General features: G+C 55.4%; 1 protein-coding gene across 4 annotated transcripts in view; it reads right to left on the bottom strand.

Annotated features, from left to right (window-relative positions):
* Window positions 1–663: 663 nt before the first annotated feature.
* The window catches only part of TFAP4 (transcription factor AP-4), a 33,816-nt gene continuing 13,490 nt past the window's right edge, over window positions 664–20,989 (bottom strand). Inside the window, exons 1-8 of one of the 4 annotated variants that reach the window (XR_015728132.1) lie at window positions 13,898–15,774; window positions 6,878–7,043; window positions 6,662–6,760; window positions 6,061–6,231; window positions 5,063–5,203; window positions 4,104–4,256; window positions 3,094–3,346; window positions 664–2,256 (exon numbers count right to left, since the gene is read on the bottom strand). Coding sequence is in view for 3 of the 4 variants with exons in the window: in XM_045783922.2 (XP_045639878.1) it covers window positions 3,152–3,346; window positions 4,104–4,256; window positions 5,063–5,203; window positions 6,061–6,231; window positions 6,662–6,760; window positions 6,878–7,043; window positions 13,898–14,244 (1,272 nt within the window). In the remaining variant the exon portion in view is untranslated. The other 3 variants (XM_045783922.2, XM_045783923.2, XM_045783924.2) reach the window with 3 other exon arrangements.

Below are 20,989 nucleotides of genomic sequence, written 5' to 3'. Positions count from 1 at the left end.
AAAATTAACGTCACCTGTTCTTTTCGAGGCGGCCTCTAGACCATGTAAGACTCCCGCCGGACCGCGCCGGCTACAGCACCCGACCGCAGGGCGAGTCCCGGCCTCTGACGCGCGCGGGAGGAAGTAGGCGAGCGCCTCCACACGGGGAACACGCGGAAGCCGCACGTTTGAGGCGTTTGCGTGTGAGGCGTGCGTGCGAGCGCGCGGGGGCGGGAGCGGAGGCGGGGCCAGAGACGCGGGCTGGCGGGAGCGCGCGCAAGGCGGCCTGAGGCGTCAAGGAGCATGCGCGTCGAGGGGGCGGGATGGCGGGGGTGAGTCCGGGAAGGGGCGGGGACGCGTCCGCGCCCTTGACTTCCGCCGCCTGCTGGGGAGACCGCCTACTGTCGCCAGGAGCGCCACAGAGGGTCGGAGGAGGGAACTTTCCGGCCCCGCCCCCAAATTCCTCCTCTGGCCAATAAGAACTGAACAGTCCCGCGGGCACCGGAAAGAGGCGGAGCCTCCGCCCTCGCAGGTCCTAGCGTCCCGGGCCCACAGCGCCCTCTATTGATGTTTTTAGGAGCTGCATGGAATCCGTGCAGCGCGCTTTGCACCTGGCCGAAAACGGTCGCTCCTCTGGCCTTGGGAAGGGGCGTCCCCACCCAAATCTTAGCTAAAGCCCCTCCCCTCAGACATGCATTTTAATGAATTAAGGAAATTTAGCTAGATAGACCCAAAAAAGGAAAACTTGTTCTAATGCTAAGTGAAAGAATCTAGCTAGAGTCAAAAGGCTAAACACTGTATGATTCCATTTATATGACATTTTGGAAAAGGCAAAACTATAAGACCAGATCAGTGTGGTTGCCAGCGTATGGCCCACAAAGGGACAGTGGGGAACAATGAGGATTGTGGTGATGGTTCCACAACTGTATGCATTTGTCAAAACTCACAAAACCAAAAACTAAGAAGTGTGAATTTTCCCAAATGTAAATTACTTTCATTTTTATATACTAAAACACTTTCGTTTTTAAAAACACGAAAAACAGCAGATTGGTGGTTGCCAAAGACTGGGAGGAGGGAGGAATGGGGAGAGGCTAGGGGGTAAGGGGTTCATTTTGGAGTGATAGAAAGGTTTTGGAAGTGGATAGGGGTGCCAGTTACACAACGTGAATATACTAAGTGCCCCAGAATTGTTCCCTTTAAAATACTCAATTTTAAGTTAGGTGAATTTCACCTAAAAAAAAAAAACACACAAAAAAAAAACCACACACACACACACACACACACATTAAAAGTTCTGGGGGGAAAAATGTTCAGGCTCCTGCCCACCTTTCTATTCAACAAGCTCAGGTCCAGAGGCATTCACTGTGGGTGAGATGTGAATTGGCTCTTCTGCTCTGGCCTCAATGCCCATGTACCTGTCAAGATGTGCGCATGAGGAAAAGCAGGAAAAGGGGAACACTTTGAGGGGTCTTTTGGTGTTTTTTGTGCTTTTTCTTTTCCAGACTTAACTATTTGAGAGAGAGAGATAACGTATGCGTGTGGCAGGGGGAGGAGGGGCAGAGGGAGAGTCCTAAGCCAACTCCACGCTGAGAGTGGGGCCCAATGCAAGGCTCAATCTCAGGACCCTGAGATCACGACCTGAGCTGAAACCCAGAGTCAGATGCTCAACTGTGCCACCCAGGAGCCCCAAGGGGAACACTCTGTAAAGCTGTCTCTCGGCACAGAGGATTAAGAGAGTTAAAGGTCCGCCTCCCTACCCAGTAAGATGAAAGCCCTTGTGCCACTGACTTCCAACTGACGCTCAGAGATCAACGGGCTCACCCAAGGAGGAACTGACTGCTGGCAGACAAACTCCAGGACCTGATCTCTTCAACACCACCTTCTGTAGCTGGGGAGACTGAGGTTCAGGGAGATTGCACAAGATGAGGAAGTGGCAAAGCCAAGGGACAACTAGGACCCCTGAACATTCTGTGCCCTTTCTCTAAGAGATAGGAACCTGTTTCTTGGGGGTTCATTCTCTCCTTGCATCCCACCAAGGAGTTGGGAGATACTCCTCTCACCCCCAATACCATCTCCCCTCTTTGCACGATTAAGGGAGTAATCCTAGGGAGTCTAGGGACCCTGATTGCTCATTGCAACACAGCACTCAAGCCAGGGGAAGTCATCGTGCTCAGGCACACCCAGTCCCCTCTGGTGGGCCCCAAGAACATGCCACACTCTAGTCCAGGAAGCCTTCTCCAGCGACTCAGGACAGCAGACACCCAGGAGACACAGAATCTAAAAAACAAAGTACAAACTTTATTTTGTTTCTTTATAAAGGCACGGTGGCCTCTTGGTTTTTCCCCCCACTTTCTTAACAAAATATAATAGCTTCTCCTTGAACACAAAGACCTCAAAATTGTTTAAAAAAAAACAAAAACAAAAACAAAAAAAAACAAAAACAAAAAAGAAAAAAAAAACAAGAAACAAAAAACAAAAAACAAAAAGATAAACAAAACCAAAACCAAAAAGAACCAACAATAAACAAAACAAAAAGATAGAGACAAAGACATTTTTGGGGTGGAAGATGGGAAACCTGGAGGGAGAGGTGGGGCTGGGTGATGGTGGGGAGTGGCAAATCCTCGTGCTGAGCCGAGGCCGGGAGGGGAGGGGAGAAGGGCAGCAGCAAACCCCAACCGAGAAGCATTGTAAACCCCCGGGCCCCCAGAGAGCCCCGACCCAGCCAGACCCCCAACCCACGTAAGTGCTTAAAGGAGAAAGGAAAAAAACCAAAAAGAGGAGGGAAGGAGTCAAAAACTGATGGTCTAGGGCTGGCTCTGGGGAGGGCAGAATACCTTGGGGTTTTGTTTGATTTTCCCTGTTCTTAAAAACATGTTTAAATGAAAAAATGCTTTTTGGCGGAGAGAGGCCAGGTACCTGTGTCGACTTCCCCCAGCCTCAGGGGCAAGGCCCAGCCCCAGGTGTCCCGGTGCTCCCACACGCTCCTGCCACCCCAGCCCCCGGGACCTCAGGTCAGGTGGCTTCGCTCAAAGGTGGATTTACAGTATTGAAAAAGAGGTCATAAAAGAGACCCAAATGACGTCGTAATTTTGTAAAAATTCCTCACTCGTTCACCTGCGTTGCCCCCCGGCTCCCTCCAGCCCCAAGAAGGGAGAGGAGGGCTGGGGGGTGGTCAGGGAAGCCCCCCGTGCCCTGCTGGCTCCTCCCGGCTCTGGTCCATGGCGTCGCTGTCCGAGGCCTCCGAATCGGAGGCAGTGTCAGAGGCGTGGGCCTCAGGGCAGCCACGGCCCGGCTTCACGATGACTGCTCGCCGCTGTTCCTCCTCCTGCTCCTGCCTTTCCTGGGTGCCCTCGATGTGCTGGATCGCCTGGCGGGAACAGGCTGTGATGAGGGCAGCTGGGGACACTCGGACAGCCACCACACCACCGCCCCCACACACACACACCCCAGAAAGGCCTAGAAGTAAGCCTAGCAAGACAGTGGCCGGCCTGCCCCAAGTTCCGAACTCCTATGCTAAGCTGAAAAATTCCTCGGAGATCACAGTGCAGGGCCACTTGGGAGTCACAAGCATCTCTCATTTATGTATTTCCAAGTGACTGATCACTTATGCGGGGCCTCTGTTATTAACTCTATTATTCAATTTGCTGGGTTTATGTCCAACTACAGTTCTAGGGGTTGATGGGGTTTTTTTGTTTAGTTCTTTCTCTGTGATGATACTGGGTCTCCCAAGGGGTGCCACGCAAAGCTGGGCAGAGGCTTCAGGCCTGACCCACTGAGCTGATCATCTCATCTCTTCCTCCTGTGCAGGAGGCTTAAATGGCCCCCACCCAGCCACTGCCACCTGCACCCCACCCTGGGTCCTGGGAGATGGAGCTGAGAGGAAGCTTTGGACCAACCCAAGAGCTGGATGCAGGAACTTGACACCAGGGGGCTCAGAGAGCAAGGAACCCTTTCCGCAAACCCCAAAGAGGGAAGAACAGGGTCTTCTAGGGCATGCTGGCCCCTCCTTCTCTGCCCTAAACCTTCTCTAGAGCCACCTTCCACCACAGACACAAAAAGGGAGACGCAGGGATGGACACAAAGGGCCCATTCCCACATGATGCCCCGTCCCCAAGGCCACATACCTGCACGATGGTGTCCAGGTTCTGCCGGGACGTGGAAACAGAGTTGATGACTGAGGAGGGGCCCATGGTGACAACGTTGATGTGGTGGGAGGGAGGGGGTGGTGCCGGCACGATCACTGTGGGGTGGTGGGTGGGGGCCGGAGGGGGCAGGAGCTGCAAGACAGAGGCCCTCAGTCTTTTTCCAAAGCTTCCAGGAGCTGCCCCTTCCCTTCTGTCCTTCTGTCGCTCAGGGAGTTGGCTCTCAGCACCATCTGCTTCGAGAGAGCCGCTGCCAACCAGCCCTTGAACTCCTTCACTCACAGAGGGCCAGCCAGTTCGTGCTCCACCCTCTCTTATTTTAAAAATGAGGGAAAGGTGGTCCAGAGAGGTGCTTCCAGCCATCTGAGATCCTGTGCCCCTTCACGCTCCAGCACCAAGCAAGCACTTCAGTATCTAATAAATCCAGTGGTTGTGGGGCACCTGGGTGGCTCAGTCGGTTAAGCATCCAACTCTTGATTTCGGCTCAGGTCATGATCTCAGAGTTGTGAGATCGAGCCCCAAGTCAGGCTCCGAACTCAGAGGGGAGTCAGCTTGTCCCTCTCCCTGTCCCTCTGCCCCTCCCCCCACTCATCCCACTCTCGCTCCCTCTCTCTAAAATAAGAAAATAAAAATTTCTTAAAAAGTAAATAAATTAAAAAAAAAAAGATACGCTGGTTGTGAGTGTAGACTCTGGGTTTAGACGGCCAAGTCACTGCGGATCACGAGTGGGCATGTAATGTAACCTTTCCAGGCCTCAATTCTGCCATCAGTAAAATAGGATGAATATAAAGCCCAGGCCTCCAAGGGCTGCTACAAGGACTCAACGTAATAATGATGCAGGACACCTGGCAACCAGGAACCTTGGGCCCTGAGTCTGCCCCGCTGGAGCCCGGAGGCACTGCCGCTGCGTGTGCGAGCCCCTCCCGCACACCCCTGCTCACCTGGGTCCGCAGGTGCTGCTGTTCCCGCTCCAGTTTCTCCTGGTGCAGCAGCCGCACCTGCTCCTGCTGCTGCTGCAGCTGCACCTGCTGTGCGATCACCTTGAGCTTTTCCGGATACATGTGGGCCTCCAGCGAGCGCACCTGGGGGCCAGGCAACAGGTTCAGGGGCAGGGCTCGGACCACACCCCGGTGCCTCCCCCCACCTCGAGCAGGGCCCTCAGGACTGCTGAGCTCGGCCTCCTCAAGCTCTACCCTTCACCAAGAGGCCACTCACTCCTGCAGCAAACCCTAGCAGGGAGCTCGTCCACCCTCGGGGTAGAGACCAAAGTCCTCAGTGCAGCCTGCCAGGCCCGCCAGGCCTCATCTCCTCTCCCGCCACGGCCTCCCTCGTGCCGTGCTCCCTCCACCTCCAGGCCCCTGCCCATGCTGTTCTGTGCGGAGCACCCCTCTCCCCTCTCTGCGTGGTTCACTTCAAGACTTGACCTCCCGACCTCAGCTCAAGTCACTTCCACAGAGAAGCCACAGAGCAGCCTCTCTGGAACCAGCCCAAATCCACTTCCCTGGTGCCCACCGTTGGCACATGGCCTTTATTACAGCTGTGTTTTTATTTTCCTTTTTTTTTTAAAGATGTTATTTATTTACTTGAGAGAGAGAGAGAATGAGAGTGCATGCACACACAGACAAGGTGGGGGGCCGGGACAGAGGGAGAGGGACAAGCAGACTCCCCACTGAGCAGGGAGCATGACGTGGGGCTGGATCCCAGGACCCTGGGGTCGTGACCTGAGCCAAAGGCAGATGCATCACCGACGGAGCCCCCCAGGCACCCCACAGCTGTGTTTTTACAGTGTGAGATCCTCCGACTCATGTCCCCCCACCCCATGCAGACAGGGACCCCGAGGAAAGGGAGCTGACTGCTTTGCTCCCTGCTGGGTCCCTCACTCGTAGGCCTGGCACAAAGCAGGGCTCCTGTAAAACACTGCTCAACCCAAGAGCCTCACCTGCTCTTCCAGCATCATGCGCACCGAGCGCTCCTTGTCCAGCTGCTGTCTCAGCTCGATCATCTCCCGGCGCAGGTCCTCCGCCTTCTCGTCCTCCCAGATATCTGGTGACCCAATGCCTTCGTCCTTGTCTTCTGCCCGCCGCCGCTTGGGGGATGAGCCGCTCAGCTCCTGGGGACCCCAAGGGGCCAGTGAGTGTGCCTTGACACCCCCATACTACCAACACCACCGCCAACAGGGACGTCAGAGGACTCCCTCACAGCCCCCCAAGGCTGTCAAGCCCAGGTGTCCTGGGCACTAGGGAGCCCCACTCTGCAAATCCAACAAATCGCCAAAGGCCAGAAAGGGAGGCAGAATGGACTCGCTTTCCAGAAATCACCTGGTTCCTTGCAGAGCCCACCCCTCTGCACTTGACGGATGGGTAAACTGAGGCCTAGGCAGGAAGGCAAGTGCCTCAAGTAGGCAGGTCAGTGAGGAAGATGCAGCCTGCAACCACGTCAGAGTCCCAGGCCACAGCTGAGCCGGGACAGGCCGAACAAAGGAAAGGGAGCCAGGAGAAGGGCAGGGCACTGAGGCAGCAGGAGGCCTCCCAGGGCGCTACCTGGATGAAGCGCTTGAGCTGTGTGTTCTGCTGCAAGAGCCTGGTCTTCTCCTGCTCCAGGGAGAAGATGTACTCTGCTGTCTGCTGCAGAATGGCTGCCTGAGGGCGGGAGGGACAAGTCAGGGACCCCAGCAGGCAGTGTCTGCTGAGGCTCCCTTTCTTCTCCCCACCTGAGCCCACCACTTCCTCCAGGAAGCCTTCCGGCCCCTAGCCCACCTTGCTGAGCTTCTCTCCGTCTGTGTGGGGGATGAGGGTCTTGAGGGACTGGAAGCCCGCGTTGATGCTCTGCATGCGCCTCCGCTCGTTGCTGTTGGCGATCTCCCGCCGGATCCGCCGCTCCTGGTCCCGCTGAGTCTCAGGGGTCAGTGGAATGTTGGCAAGGCTGCAGGGAAGGAGATGGACACGCTCAGGCTGGGTGCCCTCTGTGCCCTGCCCCTGGTGGGACCCTGTCTTTACAATTCATCTCCGGGGCGTCTGGGTGGCACAGATGGTTAAGCGTCTGCCTTCGGCTCAGGCCATGATCCCGGGGTCCTGGTATCAAGCCCCACATCCGGCTCCCTCTCTGCGGAGAGCCTGCTTCTCCCTCTCCCTCTACTGTTCCCCCTGCTTGTGCTCTCTCGCTCTCTCTCAAATAAATAAATAAAATCTTAAAAAAAAATTTTTTTTAATAAAAATTCATCTCCAGAGGGCCCCTAGTGTAACTTTCATGCCTCCAGGTGCAGAAGATGCCAGACCTGTCCAATCAGGAGGGTGATGGAGTAGTATGCTCTGGGACACCTGGGCATCAGTAAGAGTGTAGCGCCAGGTCCTAGCCCAGTGTCTGGCCAGCACGTGGGGGTGGGGCCCAGAAGCCTGAATGGCTACCAAGCAGCTCTGTGATTCTGATGCCGATGGTCCCAGACAATAATTGCAGACACCTGTCCCCGGGACACCTCTGAGCTCCTTGCTATACACCCGGACCCCCTCCTTCAGCACTGCAGGCTTGAGGACTGAGGAAGACGTACCTCCCTGCCCACCCCGCAACAACCACATCTCCAGCCACACACTCATCTGTAAGCCCCCAGCCTGGCCCCAGACACCCCATCCTAAGACTTCAAAAATGAGACAGGTACCACTCACTTCCAGGAGACACCAGACCAACCACCCCTGGACACACTTCTCCCCCACACACACCACCCCAAGAGGCAGGCCCACCCAGTGCCAGAGAAGCAAAGCTCCCAGCATGCAGTCGCTAATGTTCCATCAAATTATGTGACTGCATCTTACAGAAGCAGCAGCCAGTGGGGTGAGAGAGAAGGCAGCCAGTGGAAGGGGAGAGGCTGTGGGCCCAGAGGCACTGGCAGGAGGCAAAGACAGCAGCGGGGCCTGTGGGCCCAACCACCGCTCCCGAGGGGCGGGACTGTGTGTGGCCTGGAGGAGGCATTCCCCCTTTCCCGGCCCTCTCCTGCAACTCCCCCCGCCCCTGGCCTGATGGCTTCCAGATGCTGGGCTCCCAGAAGAGGCCACCAGCCCCACCCAAAGCCACAGCCCTGGCTTCTTCCTGAGGGGCCCTCCTGGGGTGACCTGGTCCAGGCCTGGGCCAAGAGAGCTCACACCCCTGGTTCTAGAGAAGTGGGGAAAAGGACTACAGGCAGCCTTAGTCCATCGATGGAGACCCTGGGCTCAAAGAGGCGCCCAAGCCCCCATGCCCATCCCCAGGCGGAAAGGAGTATGCCCAGAAATCCAGGAGAACACATCTGCAAACAGCTGGAGACAGCCAGGGCCTCTCCTGGCCCCCCTGACCCACTCCGTCGGTTCCACTCCAGGCCTGCAGGACACTGGACTCGCCCTTTCCCCTTCCTGGGCCTTGGCCTCCTCTCCTGACAGAGAGGTAGTCCATGTCAGCCTCAGCTGGGGGTCCACAGACAAGCCCTCTCCTCCACCAGCACCCCCAAGGCCTGCGTGGGCCCCCTCCCTCAGCATGCAGTTTCCTCACGGCGCCCTGGAATGTCGATGCTTGAAAGGGGGCCCACAACCCTTTCTTCACAGATGAGACTTAGGGCTCAGAGTGAGGAGGGACAGGGTTTTGGAGTCAGACTACCAGTCATCTGGATCCCCGCTTCTGGGCCAGGGGCACCTTCCTTCTCCCAGTTTCTCTGCCCCTACAGTGCAGGTGATGGGGTGGCTGGACATAACAATGGAGAGGATGCAGGCCCGAGACCTGATGTGCAGTGGCTGGCCTGCCCTTTGTGGGGGGGATTAGAACGTAATCCAGGCTCCCTGGTCTGGCTGTGCCCTGCAGACCCTTGGGGGGGGGGGCGGGGTAAAGAAGGGGGAAGGGGAAGAAGAAGAGGGGGTAGAGAGCCTGACTGGCTCAGTCGGAAGAGCATATGACTCTTGATCCTCCTGATCTTTAGGTCTTGAGTTCAAGCCCCACGTAGGGTATAGAGCTTACTTAAAAAAAGAGGTGCAGAGAGATGTCCAAAGGAAGCCAAGCCACCAAGGTCAGACAGCCAGACCAGGGCTCGACAGGCACCTGCAAATGCCAAAGCCCAGCCCTCCTCCCCCGCGCCGATGGTACCCTCCACTGACCGCGCACAAAGCAGATGCCGCTTACCAGAGCCCGGTGTACGGCCTCAGGAGGTAGTGTCCCTGCCCCTCCCGACAAACACTGGGACAGGCACAGGAGTGAAGTGACCTGCCCGAGTCCACCGTGAAAGACAGGAGGAGCACGGTGCGGCCAATGCCTCCTGCACGTCCCAGCCCCCAGCACCCCGCAGCCAAGTCCTACCAACTCCCCCCGACCCCCAAAGAAACCAGTTCAGCCCCACCTCCTCCAACCAGCCAGCTCATCTGCCCAAGAAAATCTCTGCCCTGGGAGACCCTCAGCTCCTCCCTTCTCCCCAGGGTGCCCAGGAACTGGCAACACCAAAGGAGGGTGAAGGACCCAGGCAGGGAGCAGGAGCTCTTCCAACGTCCCATCCGTCCTGGCCCCTTCGCTACCAAGTCCATCCGCCCAGCCTCCTGGCTCAGAAACCGGCTGCCGGGGAACCTAATGCAGACTTAAGTCCCAGGGAACAGACTTCACCCCAAAGCTGCGGTTCCTCGTGAGGGACTGCCAAGAGGACCCTAATGGATTACTCACCTAAATAGCCCTGGAAGTACCAGCTGACAGTTTAATAGAATGCGGAGTAACCAGGGTTTCTGACTGTGGAATGTTGACTCATGGGGGGTTCTGACTGGCGAAAGCATGGCTAACCAGCTGTTGGTTGGTGGAATCACGGCTAACCAGGAGTTCTGATTGGTGAGAGTGCAGGCCAACCAGCGGTCCTGATCGCTGACCTACTAGGGATTCCTACAATGGATGGCTCTTCCAGCTACTGTACTAAATAGGGATGAAGGGGATTTTCCTGCAAATGCCTGAAAGTTCCCTACACTTCTGAGTTTTGCACACATAAACGTGATTTACAGGAACTGTAAGGCCCTCTGCCCCCTCCACATCAACTTCATACTCCCTGGTGAGCAGTGAAGGTAGCCTGGTCCAAGGTTGCTTTTTTCCCTTCCGCACTGCCCTCCGACAGGCAGTCTCCAGGAGAAGGGCAGCCAACGGCCAAGAACAGTTTGGGTACCAGCCCTGGGTGCCAAGACTGCCACCCCAATACCAGAGCACCTCCAGACAGCCCCCTGGGAATAACACCAGCAAACCAATCTGAGGCTCTGGGGTAGGGAGCACACTCTTCAAGGCAGAATCCTCACCTGTACCTGTTCTTCCTGCCCAGCCCAAAGGCAAGTAGCCCCCATCCGCCTCCACCCCCACATGTAGGCTTGGCTCCAGCCTCAGATTAGCCACAGAGAACTGTCATTTTACACTGCCCAAGGTCATTCACACACCTGTCACTCAACATCTACAGTGAGAGGTGGGAAAGCCCACATGGGATTCCTCCCACAACCAAGAGGAGGACAGCAGGGAAGAAGTGACCCTTGGAAAGGATGCCCAAGGCGTTCATCCTTCTCTGTGCAGCCAAGTATTGCAGCAGCCCAGGGCTTCCCCGGCCCCACTGCTTCTATCCATACACCTCACTCTGACTAGCGTGCCACCCATGCCCTTGGCTCTGAACAAACCATGGCCAGGCTGTTCCCATCAGAAACCCCTCTCCCCTCTCCTCCCCTCCCTATGGCTTCCTCGGCCCCTCAGAGGGAGCTCCCTGCACTGTGTTCAAATACAAACCAGCCTGGCCATTTACCAGCAGTGGAAGCCCTGCTTAGGCACCGCATCTCCCAAAGCCTGTTTATCCACCTGTAAAATGGGGGACTACTGCCTCACTTCATAGGATCATGGTGACATTTAAGAGAGAACCCAATGGGGCTCCTGGGTGGCTCAGTCGTTAGGCGTCTGCCTTCGGTTCAGAGCGTGATCCCAGAGTCCTGGGATCAAGCCCCACATGCAGCTCCCTGCTCCGCTGGGAGCCTGCTTCTTCCTCTCCCACTCCCCCTGCTTGTGGTCCCTCTCTCACTGGCTGTCTCTTTGTCAAATAAATAAATAAAATCTTTAAAAATAAAAATAAACAAAAGAGAACCCAAGATCTCTCTTACAGGGCTGACAAGACTCTTTAGCACCAGACTTTCAGCTCTTAGGGCAGGGCCAGTTCTGCTTCCCAGCACAGAGTAGGTGCCACATGTATACTGGATCAGGAACTCAGCACACAGTGCAAAACCCCAATTGTCTCTACCTCCTGAAAACTGGTCTCTTTCCCTCCTCCAAGGGCAGCAGGTAAACACTTTAGACCACAGGCTCCTAAGAGTCTGAGTGCTATTTAACAGACACTAGGCGCTTTCCAATGCACTGCCAACCTTCACAGGTGCTCCATTTTACAGAAGTGGAGAGCAGTGAGACCACACAGGTCCAAAACCACACAGCGTGGACATGAGCCGAGCTAGGAGGGTGATGTGGGGTGGGGACACACTCGTGCCTGCTGGGAGAGGTATGAGAGAGGTAGGGAGCCCTTCTAGTCACTGAGGGATAGAACAAAGCCCGCCAGCCTCAGAAGCCAGTCCACATAGCCCAAAGGTCCTACCCAACCCACACACTTGATCCCACCTCACCCCACAGCTTCTTCTGAAAATGAACAAACCCAGAGGCCCCAACTCCATACCCAGAGCATGGGCTTACAACTGTCTCACAGACAGGCAGGCTGAGCATGTCCCCGTGCCTGAGCCTGGGGCACTTGACCCCTAGAGACTGCTGGACTCCTCTAAAGCAGGGCTTGGGAAAGGGACAGGAAAACCAGAGTCCTAGGAGGCCAAGAGAGGATTCAACTAAGTCCCAGGCCCAGGAGCCAGAGGTCCCTGCTGTGTCAAGCCTGCCCGGGATCAGGCCCAAACAATCCCTCCCAGCCCTTCTCTGAGTAACCAGTTACTAGGGGTAGGAGCAGGGCTCTGGCATCAGGGTTCAAGTCCCAGCCCCACCACTTGCCCTTCTCAAGCCTGTGTCCTCATCCCGTATGGGAATCATAAGGCCACTTAACTGAGGAAGAAGAGTGAAAATTCAATGAGAAAAATCTAGCAAAACGAGTCCCTAAAACATATTAAATAGAGCTCCAGAATTTTTTTTCTTTACTTATTAGAGCTAGGCCCTCCAGGTAGATCTTCTGGAAGGGCCACCACCCAGGGTGGCCACCATCCTGAACTTGGGAACTGTTAAGGTAGGAGCCCTGGGGCGAGGTGGGGGGGTGTGTGTATACCAGAGCAGCAACCCTCCCCGAACCAGATTTCTGCAGCCCCTGGTGTCCACCAGCCTGGGCCACACCGCCCTGGGCTCCTCCTCCCTCAATCCCCGCCCAGCCTGCCCCGGGCGGCAGAGCACGTGGCCCCAGCCCTAGGGAGCCATTTCGCTCCAGGAGCAGCACGGCTGTTAAGGGGGCTGTAGGTTCCAAACTTGGGCACACAGGAGAGCCCTAGACGCAGCACTGCCATGTCCCCCGGGCCGTGGTCAGTGCAGATGCCAAGGCCCTTCTCCTGGCCATCGGAGTTTCGGGCATGTGCATTTTAACAAGTGTCCAGGGGAACGGCATGCGAGTAGTACATGCACCCATCACCCCTTGATAAAGGGTGGATCTGGAGCAACCCAGGCCAAACTTGGGAAGTGGCCCCGGGGGAGGGCCGCGGACCTGGGATTACCCACCCACGCACCCACCGGGCTGCGAGATTGAACGCTTTCGGTTTATGGCTGGGGGGAGGGGCGTAGGATGGGAAAGTTTGCAGCCCAGACCCGCGTGCGGGAGGCAGCGGCCTCCTGAGGCCAGGGGCGGCGTCCGCTGCCCCCTCCCCAAAAAGCACCCCCACCGGGCCTGCCTGGCCCATCCAGCCCTCGGGAGCAGAGCTTTGTGCGAGGAAAGCGTGGCCCGGGCGCGCCTACAACTCCCACAATGCCGCACCGGCGGGGCACGGGGAACTACAGCTCCCGAGAGGCGGCGCGCCGAGGTCCGCCTACTCCAAGAGGGCTGCAGAGTCACGTCCAGGCCTCGCTAGTAAACAGCGCCCGGGCGCGGGCGGCAAGCAGGCGAGCGGCGGCCAACGTGCCGGAGTCCGCGGCCGGTAGCGCCGGCCTCCCGGGTCCCACCCATTCGCGCACCCCCTCTCGAGCACGCCCCCCAACCCCGCAGCAGCCCCGCTCCCTGCAAACACATCACCCAGCTCCTCGATCCTCCCCCCCCCCCCCCGCTCCCAGAGCCGCGGCGTGGCTGCATTGTAGCCGCCCGCACCGCGGCCCCACGCGCGGCCCGGGCCCCCCAAACTCCCTTGGAGGGGGGCACCCAGAGACAGCGAAGAAGGAGGGAGAGGAAGGAAGCCGCCGCGGGAGGGGGGAGGAGGAAGCGCGGGGGGGAAAGCCACCAGCACCAAGCATGGCCGGGACTGCTGCAGAACCACGTGGGTCTGTTTGCAATTTACAAACGTCGCGACTCGCCCGCCTGCAGCGGACAAAAGTGACCGGGGCCGCTTGGGGCCCCCACGTTCCGGGGGAGGAGGGTCCCCCGGCGGCGCAAGCCCGGCGAGCGGAGCTGTAGTCGCCCCGGCGGCTAAGAAAGGCGAGCGGGGTCGGCAGCGCGGGCCATGCGTGCGCACACGCGCGCCAGCCCGGGCGGGCTGGCCGGGGGCTGCAATCATGGGAAGGGGGTGGGGGGGGAGGAGGAGTACACACCTACAGAGCCCTCCTATCACTTCTTTCTCTGTTTTCCTGAAATGTTGCAAAGAGGGCACCTTCTGAGTGGGCACCATGAAATACTCCATAGCGATCGGCCCCCCTCCTCTGCACGAGCCGGGTCCCGCGGTCCGCCGGAGAATGCAAGATGGAAATCCGAATCAAAGGGCAGCGCCGGACGGAGGTGCAGAAACGGCCGGTCCCAGATGCTGGCGGCGGCGGCGGCGGCGGCGAGGGGAGGGAGGCGGGCGGGAGGGGCGGGAGGGAGGTCTCTCCGGCCTGCCTCCCCGGGCGTGTGTATGTGTGTGTGTGTTTGCAGCTGATCAGATGTCTGTTTCAAGGCGGGAAACAGCTGGTGAAAACTCAGCACTCCCCCGGCCTCCTTCCGCGGAGTAAGGAATTGCATGTAAACAAAGGACTATTTGCAGCGCCCCCCGGGCGGCGCGAGGCCGGGGCAAGAGGGGCGCCGGCCCCCGGGGGCCGGTTGCGGCCAGGGTCTGCAGGCCTACCCCCCGGCACCAGGAGCCGGGGGCCGTGGGCCGGCTGCGGGGGCGCGGCGTGAATGGAGCGAGCTGCGGCCGAGCTACATGCGCCACTATGGGTGATGAGGTCCATCAGCTGACAGGTTGGCAAGCGTTGCAAAAAAAAAAAAAAAAAAAGGCCAGCCACCGCGAGGGAGCCTAGCCCGTGCGTCCGGGGTCCAGCAGGGACTGCCCGGTGCAGGGTCTCCGCGCTCGGCGGCCCTTGGGGACAGAAGGCGTGCAGCTGGGCCCGACGAAGACGGCTTAGGCGGCCTGGAGTGCTGCTCGGGGCTTTTTCTTTTTCACGGTTGCAGCTGCACGGAGAGGAGCCGCTCTGGCACGCTCCCTCCGAGCCCAGGGCCCCCTGGAAACTTGCGTCACAGCCACCTCTTCCCACATGTAACTTGGGGCCGACTTCGGAGGCCAGCCAGCCCCCTCCCTCCCTGCCTGCCCAGTTGGCCGCCCAGCCCGGGCTCCGGAGCCTGGGAATCCCGGAGCCGGGGAGGAGGAAGCAAAGAGGAGCGCGTCGGACGCCTCGGATCCTGGGGCTGCCTTAGGAAAAGGGGGCCCCCGTGGGGAGTGAAGGGTGGAGGCGGGCCAGGACTGCAGCGGCCCCGGGGGCAGGCTTCCAGCGCGGCCCGGAGGTCTGGTGGCTGCCGCCGGGTACCCCCTATTACCCACCCTCCCACTTTCCCCCTGGGCGGGGAAGCTGGACAGCAAGAGGCAGAGGGCCGAAGCTTCTCATTCATGGCTAAGCCAGTGCGGGACCTGCTCCTCCGCCAGGGTGCGCTCTCTACTACGGGTGAAGGCCCGGGGCGGAGAGGGAGGGACGCTGTGCGGCCAGCTTCCGTCCTCCCTCGCACGTCCCCTCCCCTGGCTCCTGGAGGGTTGGCCCCTGGCTCAGGAAGACCACGCCTGCCTTGGAATGTCCTCCCTCCTGCCCACCGCCTTTCCCAATCCCATCCGCCTCCAAGGTTCCGCCCAAATCGTGCCTCCTAATTAAAATATTCCTACTAATAACAAGAGTTACTGTTACTTTAGGAACTATTATTGTTACTAGATTTTGCGACAACCTTGTAGATTTTTGCATTCATGTTCTCCGATCCTTAAAGCAACCTGTTTAAGTACAGAACCCAGTCCCTGGAAAGCCTCATTGTAGGGACAGGAAATGTGCTCAGGAAATGATGACTTCTGGGGAGCAAATAGGATACAGGGCCACATAACTGTACACACGGAGTCAGGTCTATAGTGCCTGAATGGATGAATGAAGGAATGAATGAATGAGAGCAGGGAGAAGTGCTCTCTTACACAACTGCCTTGGTCCAGCCTGGTTCCCCCTGAGCGCCCTGTCACTCAGACCAGTCTCCCCATTTCTGCTAAGGTGCCAAACTACCACCACCTCCCCCCGTGGTGGCTCAGCCACTCCTCCCCAAAGGCCTGAAATACCATGGCAGCCCCCACCACCCCACTCCCACTCCCTCCCAACACTTAGCCCTCTTTCCCAAAGTGACACAAGACTTCCTCAAACTCCAGGCTGTCCCTATTCCCAAGACTCTCAAACTGTCTGCTGTGCCCCCTGCAAAATCCCTTAGAGCCTCCATCGCTAATTCTCTGCGTCACCTTGCTCTAAATTAGGGGTCAGCAAAGTTTTCCCCTAAAGGGCATGTAAAAGTTATTTGTAATAGTTTCCCATTGCTACTGTAACAAATTAACAGAAAGTTCCTGGCTTAAACCAATACAAATGTATTCTCTGGAGGTCAGAAGTCCAAAAGAGTTATATTTGACTAAAATCCTGCTGTTGGGGATGCCTGGGTGGCTCAGTCAGTTAAGTGTCTGCCTTTGGCTCAGATCATGATCCCAGGGTCCTGCTCAATGGGGAGCCTGCTTCTCCCTCTGCCTGCCACTCCCCCTGCTTGTGCTCTCTCACTTTCTTTTCTTTTTTTTTTTAAGATTTTATTTATTTATTTGACAGAGATAGAGACAGCCAGGGAGAGAGGGAACACAAGCAGGGGGAGTGGGAGAGGAAGAAGCAGGCTCATAGCGGAAGAGCCTGATGTGGGGCTCGATCCCATCATGCCGGGATCACGCCCTGAGCCGAAGGCAGATGCTTAACCGCTGTGCCACCCAGGCGCCCCGCTCTCTCACTTTCTGACAAATAAAATCTTTTTAAAAAATCATTTTTAAAAATTATTAAAAAATAAAATCCTATTGTCAGCAGGGCTGTGTTCCTTCTGAAAGCTCTTGGGGAGACTCCTTTCCTTACCTTTTCCAGCTTCTAGAGGCTGCCCATGTTTCTTGGCTGGTGACCCCACTCTAGCGGCTCACTCCAATCCTCTGCTTCTATTACCGTATCTCCTTCTCAGGCTCTGACCCCCCCACCCCCACTCTGCCTCTTTTATGATGACCTTGGGCCCACCCAGATAATCCAGAATAATTCAGAATAATTTCCCCATCTCAAGATCCTTGCCTTAGTTGTATCTTCAAAGGCCCTTTTGCCACATAAGGTAACTTACAGGTTCCACTGATTAGGATGTGAACACCTTGTGGGGATCATACCATTCTTAGTTCAAGGGCCATACAAAACCTGGCAGAGGTTGTAATATTACCCAGCAGTTCCGCTCCTAGGTATATACCCAAAAGAATGAAAACAGGGACTCCAACAGGTAATTGTGTACCAGTGTTCATAGCAGCATTATTCACAGTAGCCAAAGGTACAAACCACCTACTGTCCCTCAACTGATGAGTGGATGAACAAAATGTGGTCTATCCATACAATGGAATATTATTTAGCCTTAAAAAGGAATGAAGTGTTAATATATATTACAACATAGATGAACCTTGAAAACGTGATAAGTAAAATAAGCCAGGATACAAAAGATCACATATTGTATGCTTCCGGAGGCATGAATTACCTAGGATAGGCAAATTCACTGAGACAGAAAGTAGATCAGAGGTTCCTGGGGTGGGGGGGAGGCGGGGGGGGGAGGAAAATGGAGGAGTTATTGCTTAATGAGGATGGTGTTTCTGTTTGGGGTGACGGAAAATTTTGGAAATACTGATGGTTGCACAACATTGAGAATGTAATTAATGCCACTGAATTGTACACTTGAAACGTTATTTTATTTTTATTTTTTAAGTAGCCTCAACAATCAATGTGGGGCTTGAACTCATGACCCCAAAATCAAAAGTCACATGCTCCACCAAATGAGCCAGCCAGGCATCCCCTGAATTGTACACTTTAAAATGGTGAAAACAGGGGCGCCTGGGTAGCACAGTCGTTAAGCGTCTGCCTTCGGCTCAGGGCGTGATCCCGGCGTTCCGTGTTCCGGGATCGAGTCCCACATGGGGCTCCTCGGCTAGGAGCCTGCTTCTTCCTCTCCCACTCCCCTGCTGTGTTCCCTCTCTCGCTGGCTGTCTCTCTGTCACATAAATAAATAAAATCTTTAAAAAAATAAAAATAAAAATAAAAAAAATGGTGAAAACAGGAAACTTTATGCTATGTACATTTTACCACAATAAAAGAAAAAAATTGGCCAGGGGCCTGGATTTGACCCATGGGCTTTAGTTCGCTTGACCCCATTGATCCTGCCAATGCCTTGCCCCTTTGTTGTCTCACTTCCCTCCTTGTCCAACTTAGAATCACAACCCATGAATATAATCCTTCCCTTGCATGTCTAACCCCGCCTGCCTTACCCCTACTCTCCCGACTAGCCGAACAGCCCCAAGAAAAGGAAATCCCACAACCTAGCGGACTGATCTTATTTTCAAATCCCACAGTGGAGCCTCTATTGCCGTGGTCCGTTTTTCCTTCCACCTTCTCCTCTCTCCTCAAGACCTTCATCATCTCCCCACCTTCTCACTCAGCTACGTGACTTCAGGTCCTGTTTCTCTGAGGAAATGGGACCAGCCTTGAAGAAAGATCCCCCTTGCTCCTCTTGCCGTCTGCGCCTCCCTGTCTGTACCTGTCATCTGGCCCACGTCCGGATGAATGTCTGGGCTCTGTCCATGCACGGACAACCCCTCCATGAGTATCATTCAAAGATGTCTCCCCCACATCCTCACTGTGTGCTCTCTATCGGGTCATTTCCATCACCAAGAACAAGCTATGTTATTCCCATTTACAAATACAAAACAAAACACCCACAACCCTCCACCCCTTCCAGCTACCACTCTCTCCCCGCTGTTCTTTACAGCAGAACTCCCTGAAGTGGGTGTTTTGTTCAATCTCCCCTTCTCTCCTGCCCCCACCCAACTCCATGAAAACTAATCTTGCATCACTGGTGACCTCCAAGGAGCTCTGTTTTCTGTCTTCACTGTATGTGGCTTTCTTGTTCTTTTTTGCTTGGCATCTGGGACACCCCCACAGCCAAAGTCCTTGGACTTTGTCTCTGTCTGCACACACTCCCTGCTTTTTGGACAATAGAGTTCCAGAAAGGACGAGAAGCCATATGGTGTGTTTCAGAATCCAGGTTCTACCTGAACCACAGCTTCAGGTATTAAGGTGACCATGGGCAAGTTTCCTAACCTGACTCAGCTTCCTCATCCGTAACACAGAGGCCATACAGCACGTGGCTTACAGGCTGCTGCAAGAAGCCTGTGATCCTCCTGGCATGTCGGAGCATTAGTAAGTGGTAGTTGTTACCACTGATGCCAGGTTGCCATGGGCAGCAGTGACCAGAGGCATCTGAGCCGGCCCAGGAAGAATGAGAGGGTTTGGTGGTAGTGTGCAGGGGAGGGACAGAGGAGGGGCCAAGTTTTTCTCCCTTCCTGCTAAAACCTGCCACAGGTGAAAAGAACAGGTGTCCTGTAAGGTTCTTTGCTGTGCTTTACAGTAGATGCCTGCACATAGGGTCAGGTGGTTTGACAATCAGCCTGCAGACTACTTGCCCTTTAAATTGTATGTACGGGGGGTGGGGGTGGTCTCTGTAAAGACTGTGAGCAGCTCACTGCCCTGGTGGATGATCTGTGTTAGAAATGCAGACTATCATCTACGGAGCTGACGCACAGCTGGCCTACCTGCAGCTGAACTCTGGCTGCAGACCCTGGGCAGGTACTGCTCTACCAAGTAGGTGTGGGGAGGGGGCGGGCTTGACCTGAGGAAAAGAGCTGTGACCGCAGTGTGGCCTCCTTCCTCTACATTGTCAAACAGGAGCCCACCCAGCTGCCTTCTTCCCCATTGCTACACTTCCCCAGTCCCATCCCCAAATTCCAGGTAGGAAGAGTAAATGAGAGTCATCAACAGGCTTTACACGGATAAATGAATACAAAAAAATGTGGTCTCTGCATCCAAAAGGTACTGCTCAGCCATGAAAAGGAACAAAGTACTGGGGCCCCTGGGTGGCTCAGTCAGTTAAGGCTCTGACTCTTGGTTTCGCTTCAGGTCGTGATCTGGGGGTTGTGGCACCCAGCCCCGGGGGCTCTGCACTGGGGATGGAGCCTGCTTAAGATTCTCTCTCTCTCTCCCTCTCGTTCTGCCCTTCCTCCCACCTCTCTCTCCCTCTCTTTCTCTCTCTAAGATTCCATTTATTTGAGAGAGAGAGAGAGAAAGAGAGAGAACACAAGAAGGGAGGAGGGGCAAAGGGGAAGGGAGAAGCAGACCCCCCACTGAGCAGGGAGCCGATTGCAGGGCTCGATCCCAGGACCCTGGGATCATGACCTGAGCCAAAGGCAGACACTTAACCAACTGAGCCACCCAGGCACCCCTCTCTTAAAAAAAAAAAAAAGAAAAAAATGTTTAAAGGAATGAAGTACCTGGGGCGCCTGGGTGGCTCAGTCATTGAGCGTCTGCCTTCGGCTCAGAGCGTGATCCCGGAGTCCTGGGATCGAGCCCCACATCAGGCTCCTCCGCTGGGAGCCTGCTTCTTCCTCTCCCACTCCCCCTGCCTCTGTTCCCTCTCTTCGCTGGCTGTCTCTCTCTCTGGCAAATAAATAAATAAAATCTTTATATATAAATAAATAAATAAATAAATAAATAAATAAATAAATAAATAAAGGAACGAAGTACCAATACATGCCACCACATGGATGAACCTTGAAAACCCAATGCTCAGTGAGAGAAGGCAGTCACGGAAGGACACACAGTGTATGATTCCATTAAGTGAAATATCCAGAATAGGCAAATCCACAGAGACAGGCAGTAAATGAGTGGTTGCCAGGGGCTGGGAGCAGGAAGGAATGGGGAGTGCCTTCACATGGGTATGGAGTTTCTTTTTGAGAAGATGAAATTTTCTAAAATTGACTGTGATGACGGTTGGACAAGTTGTGTGAATATACTAGAAACCATTGAATTGTACACTGATTTTTTTTTTTTTTTTTTACTGAAGTACAGTCGACACACAATGTTACATTAGTTTCAGGTATACAACGTAGTGATCCGACAACTCTATACATGACACCATGCTCACCACGGAACTGAACACTTTAAATGGGTGAGTTGTACAGTATGTGAATTATATCTCAATACAGTTAACAAAAGGAATGAAGTACAGATCCGTATCACAACATGGATGGATCTCGACAACACCACGCTGAGTGAAAGAAGCGAGAAACAAAAGACCACAGTACAGAACAGGCAAGTTCATAGAGACAGAAAAGCGATGAGCTTACCAGGGAATAAGGGGGAATCGGGGG

This window comes from Ursus americanus, chromosome 2 (assembly GCF_024610735.1).
Source record: "Ursus americanus isolate L20-20 chromosome 2, mUrsAme1.1.p, whole genome shotgun sequence".
Lineage (NCBI taxonomy): Eukaryota > Metazoa > Chordata > Mammalia > Carnivora > Ursidae > Ursus > Ursus americanus.
This window is presented reverse-complemented; position numbering and strand designations above follow the sequence as displayed.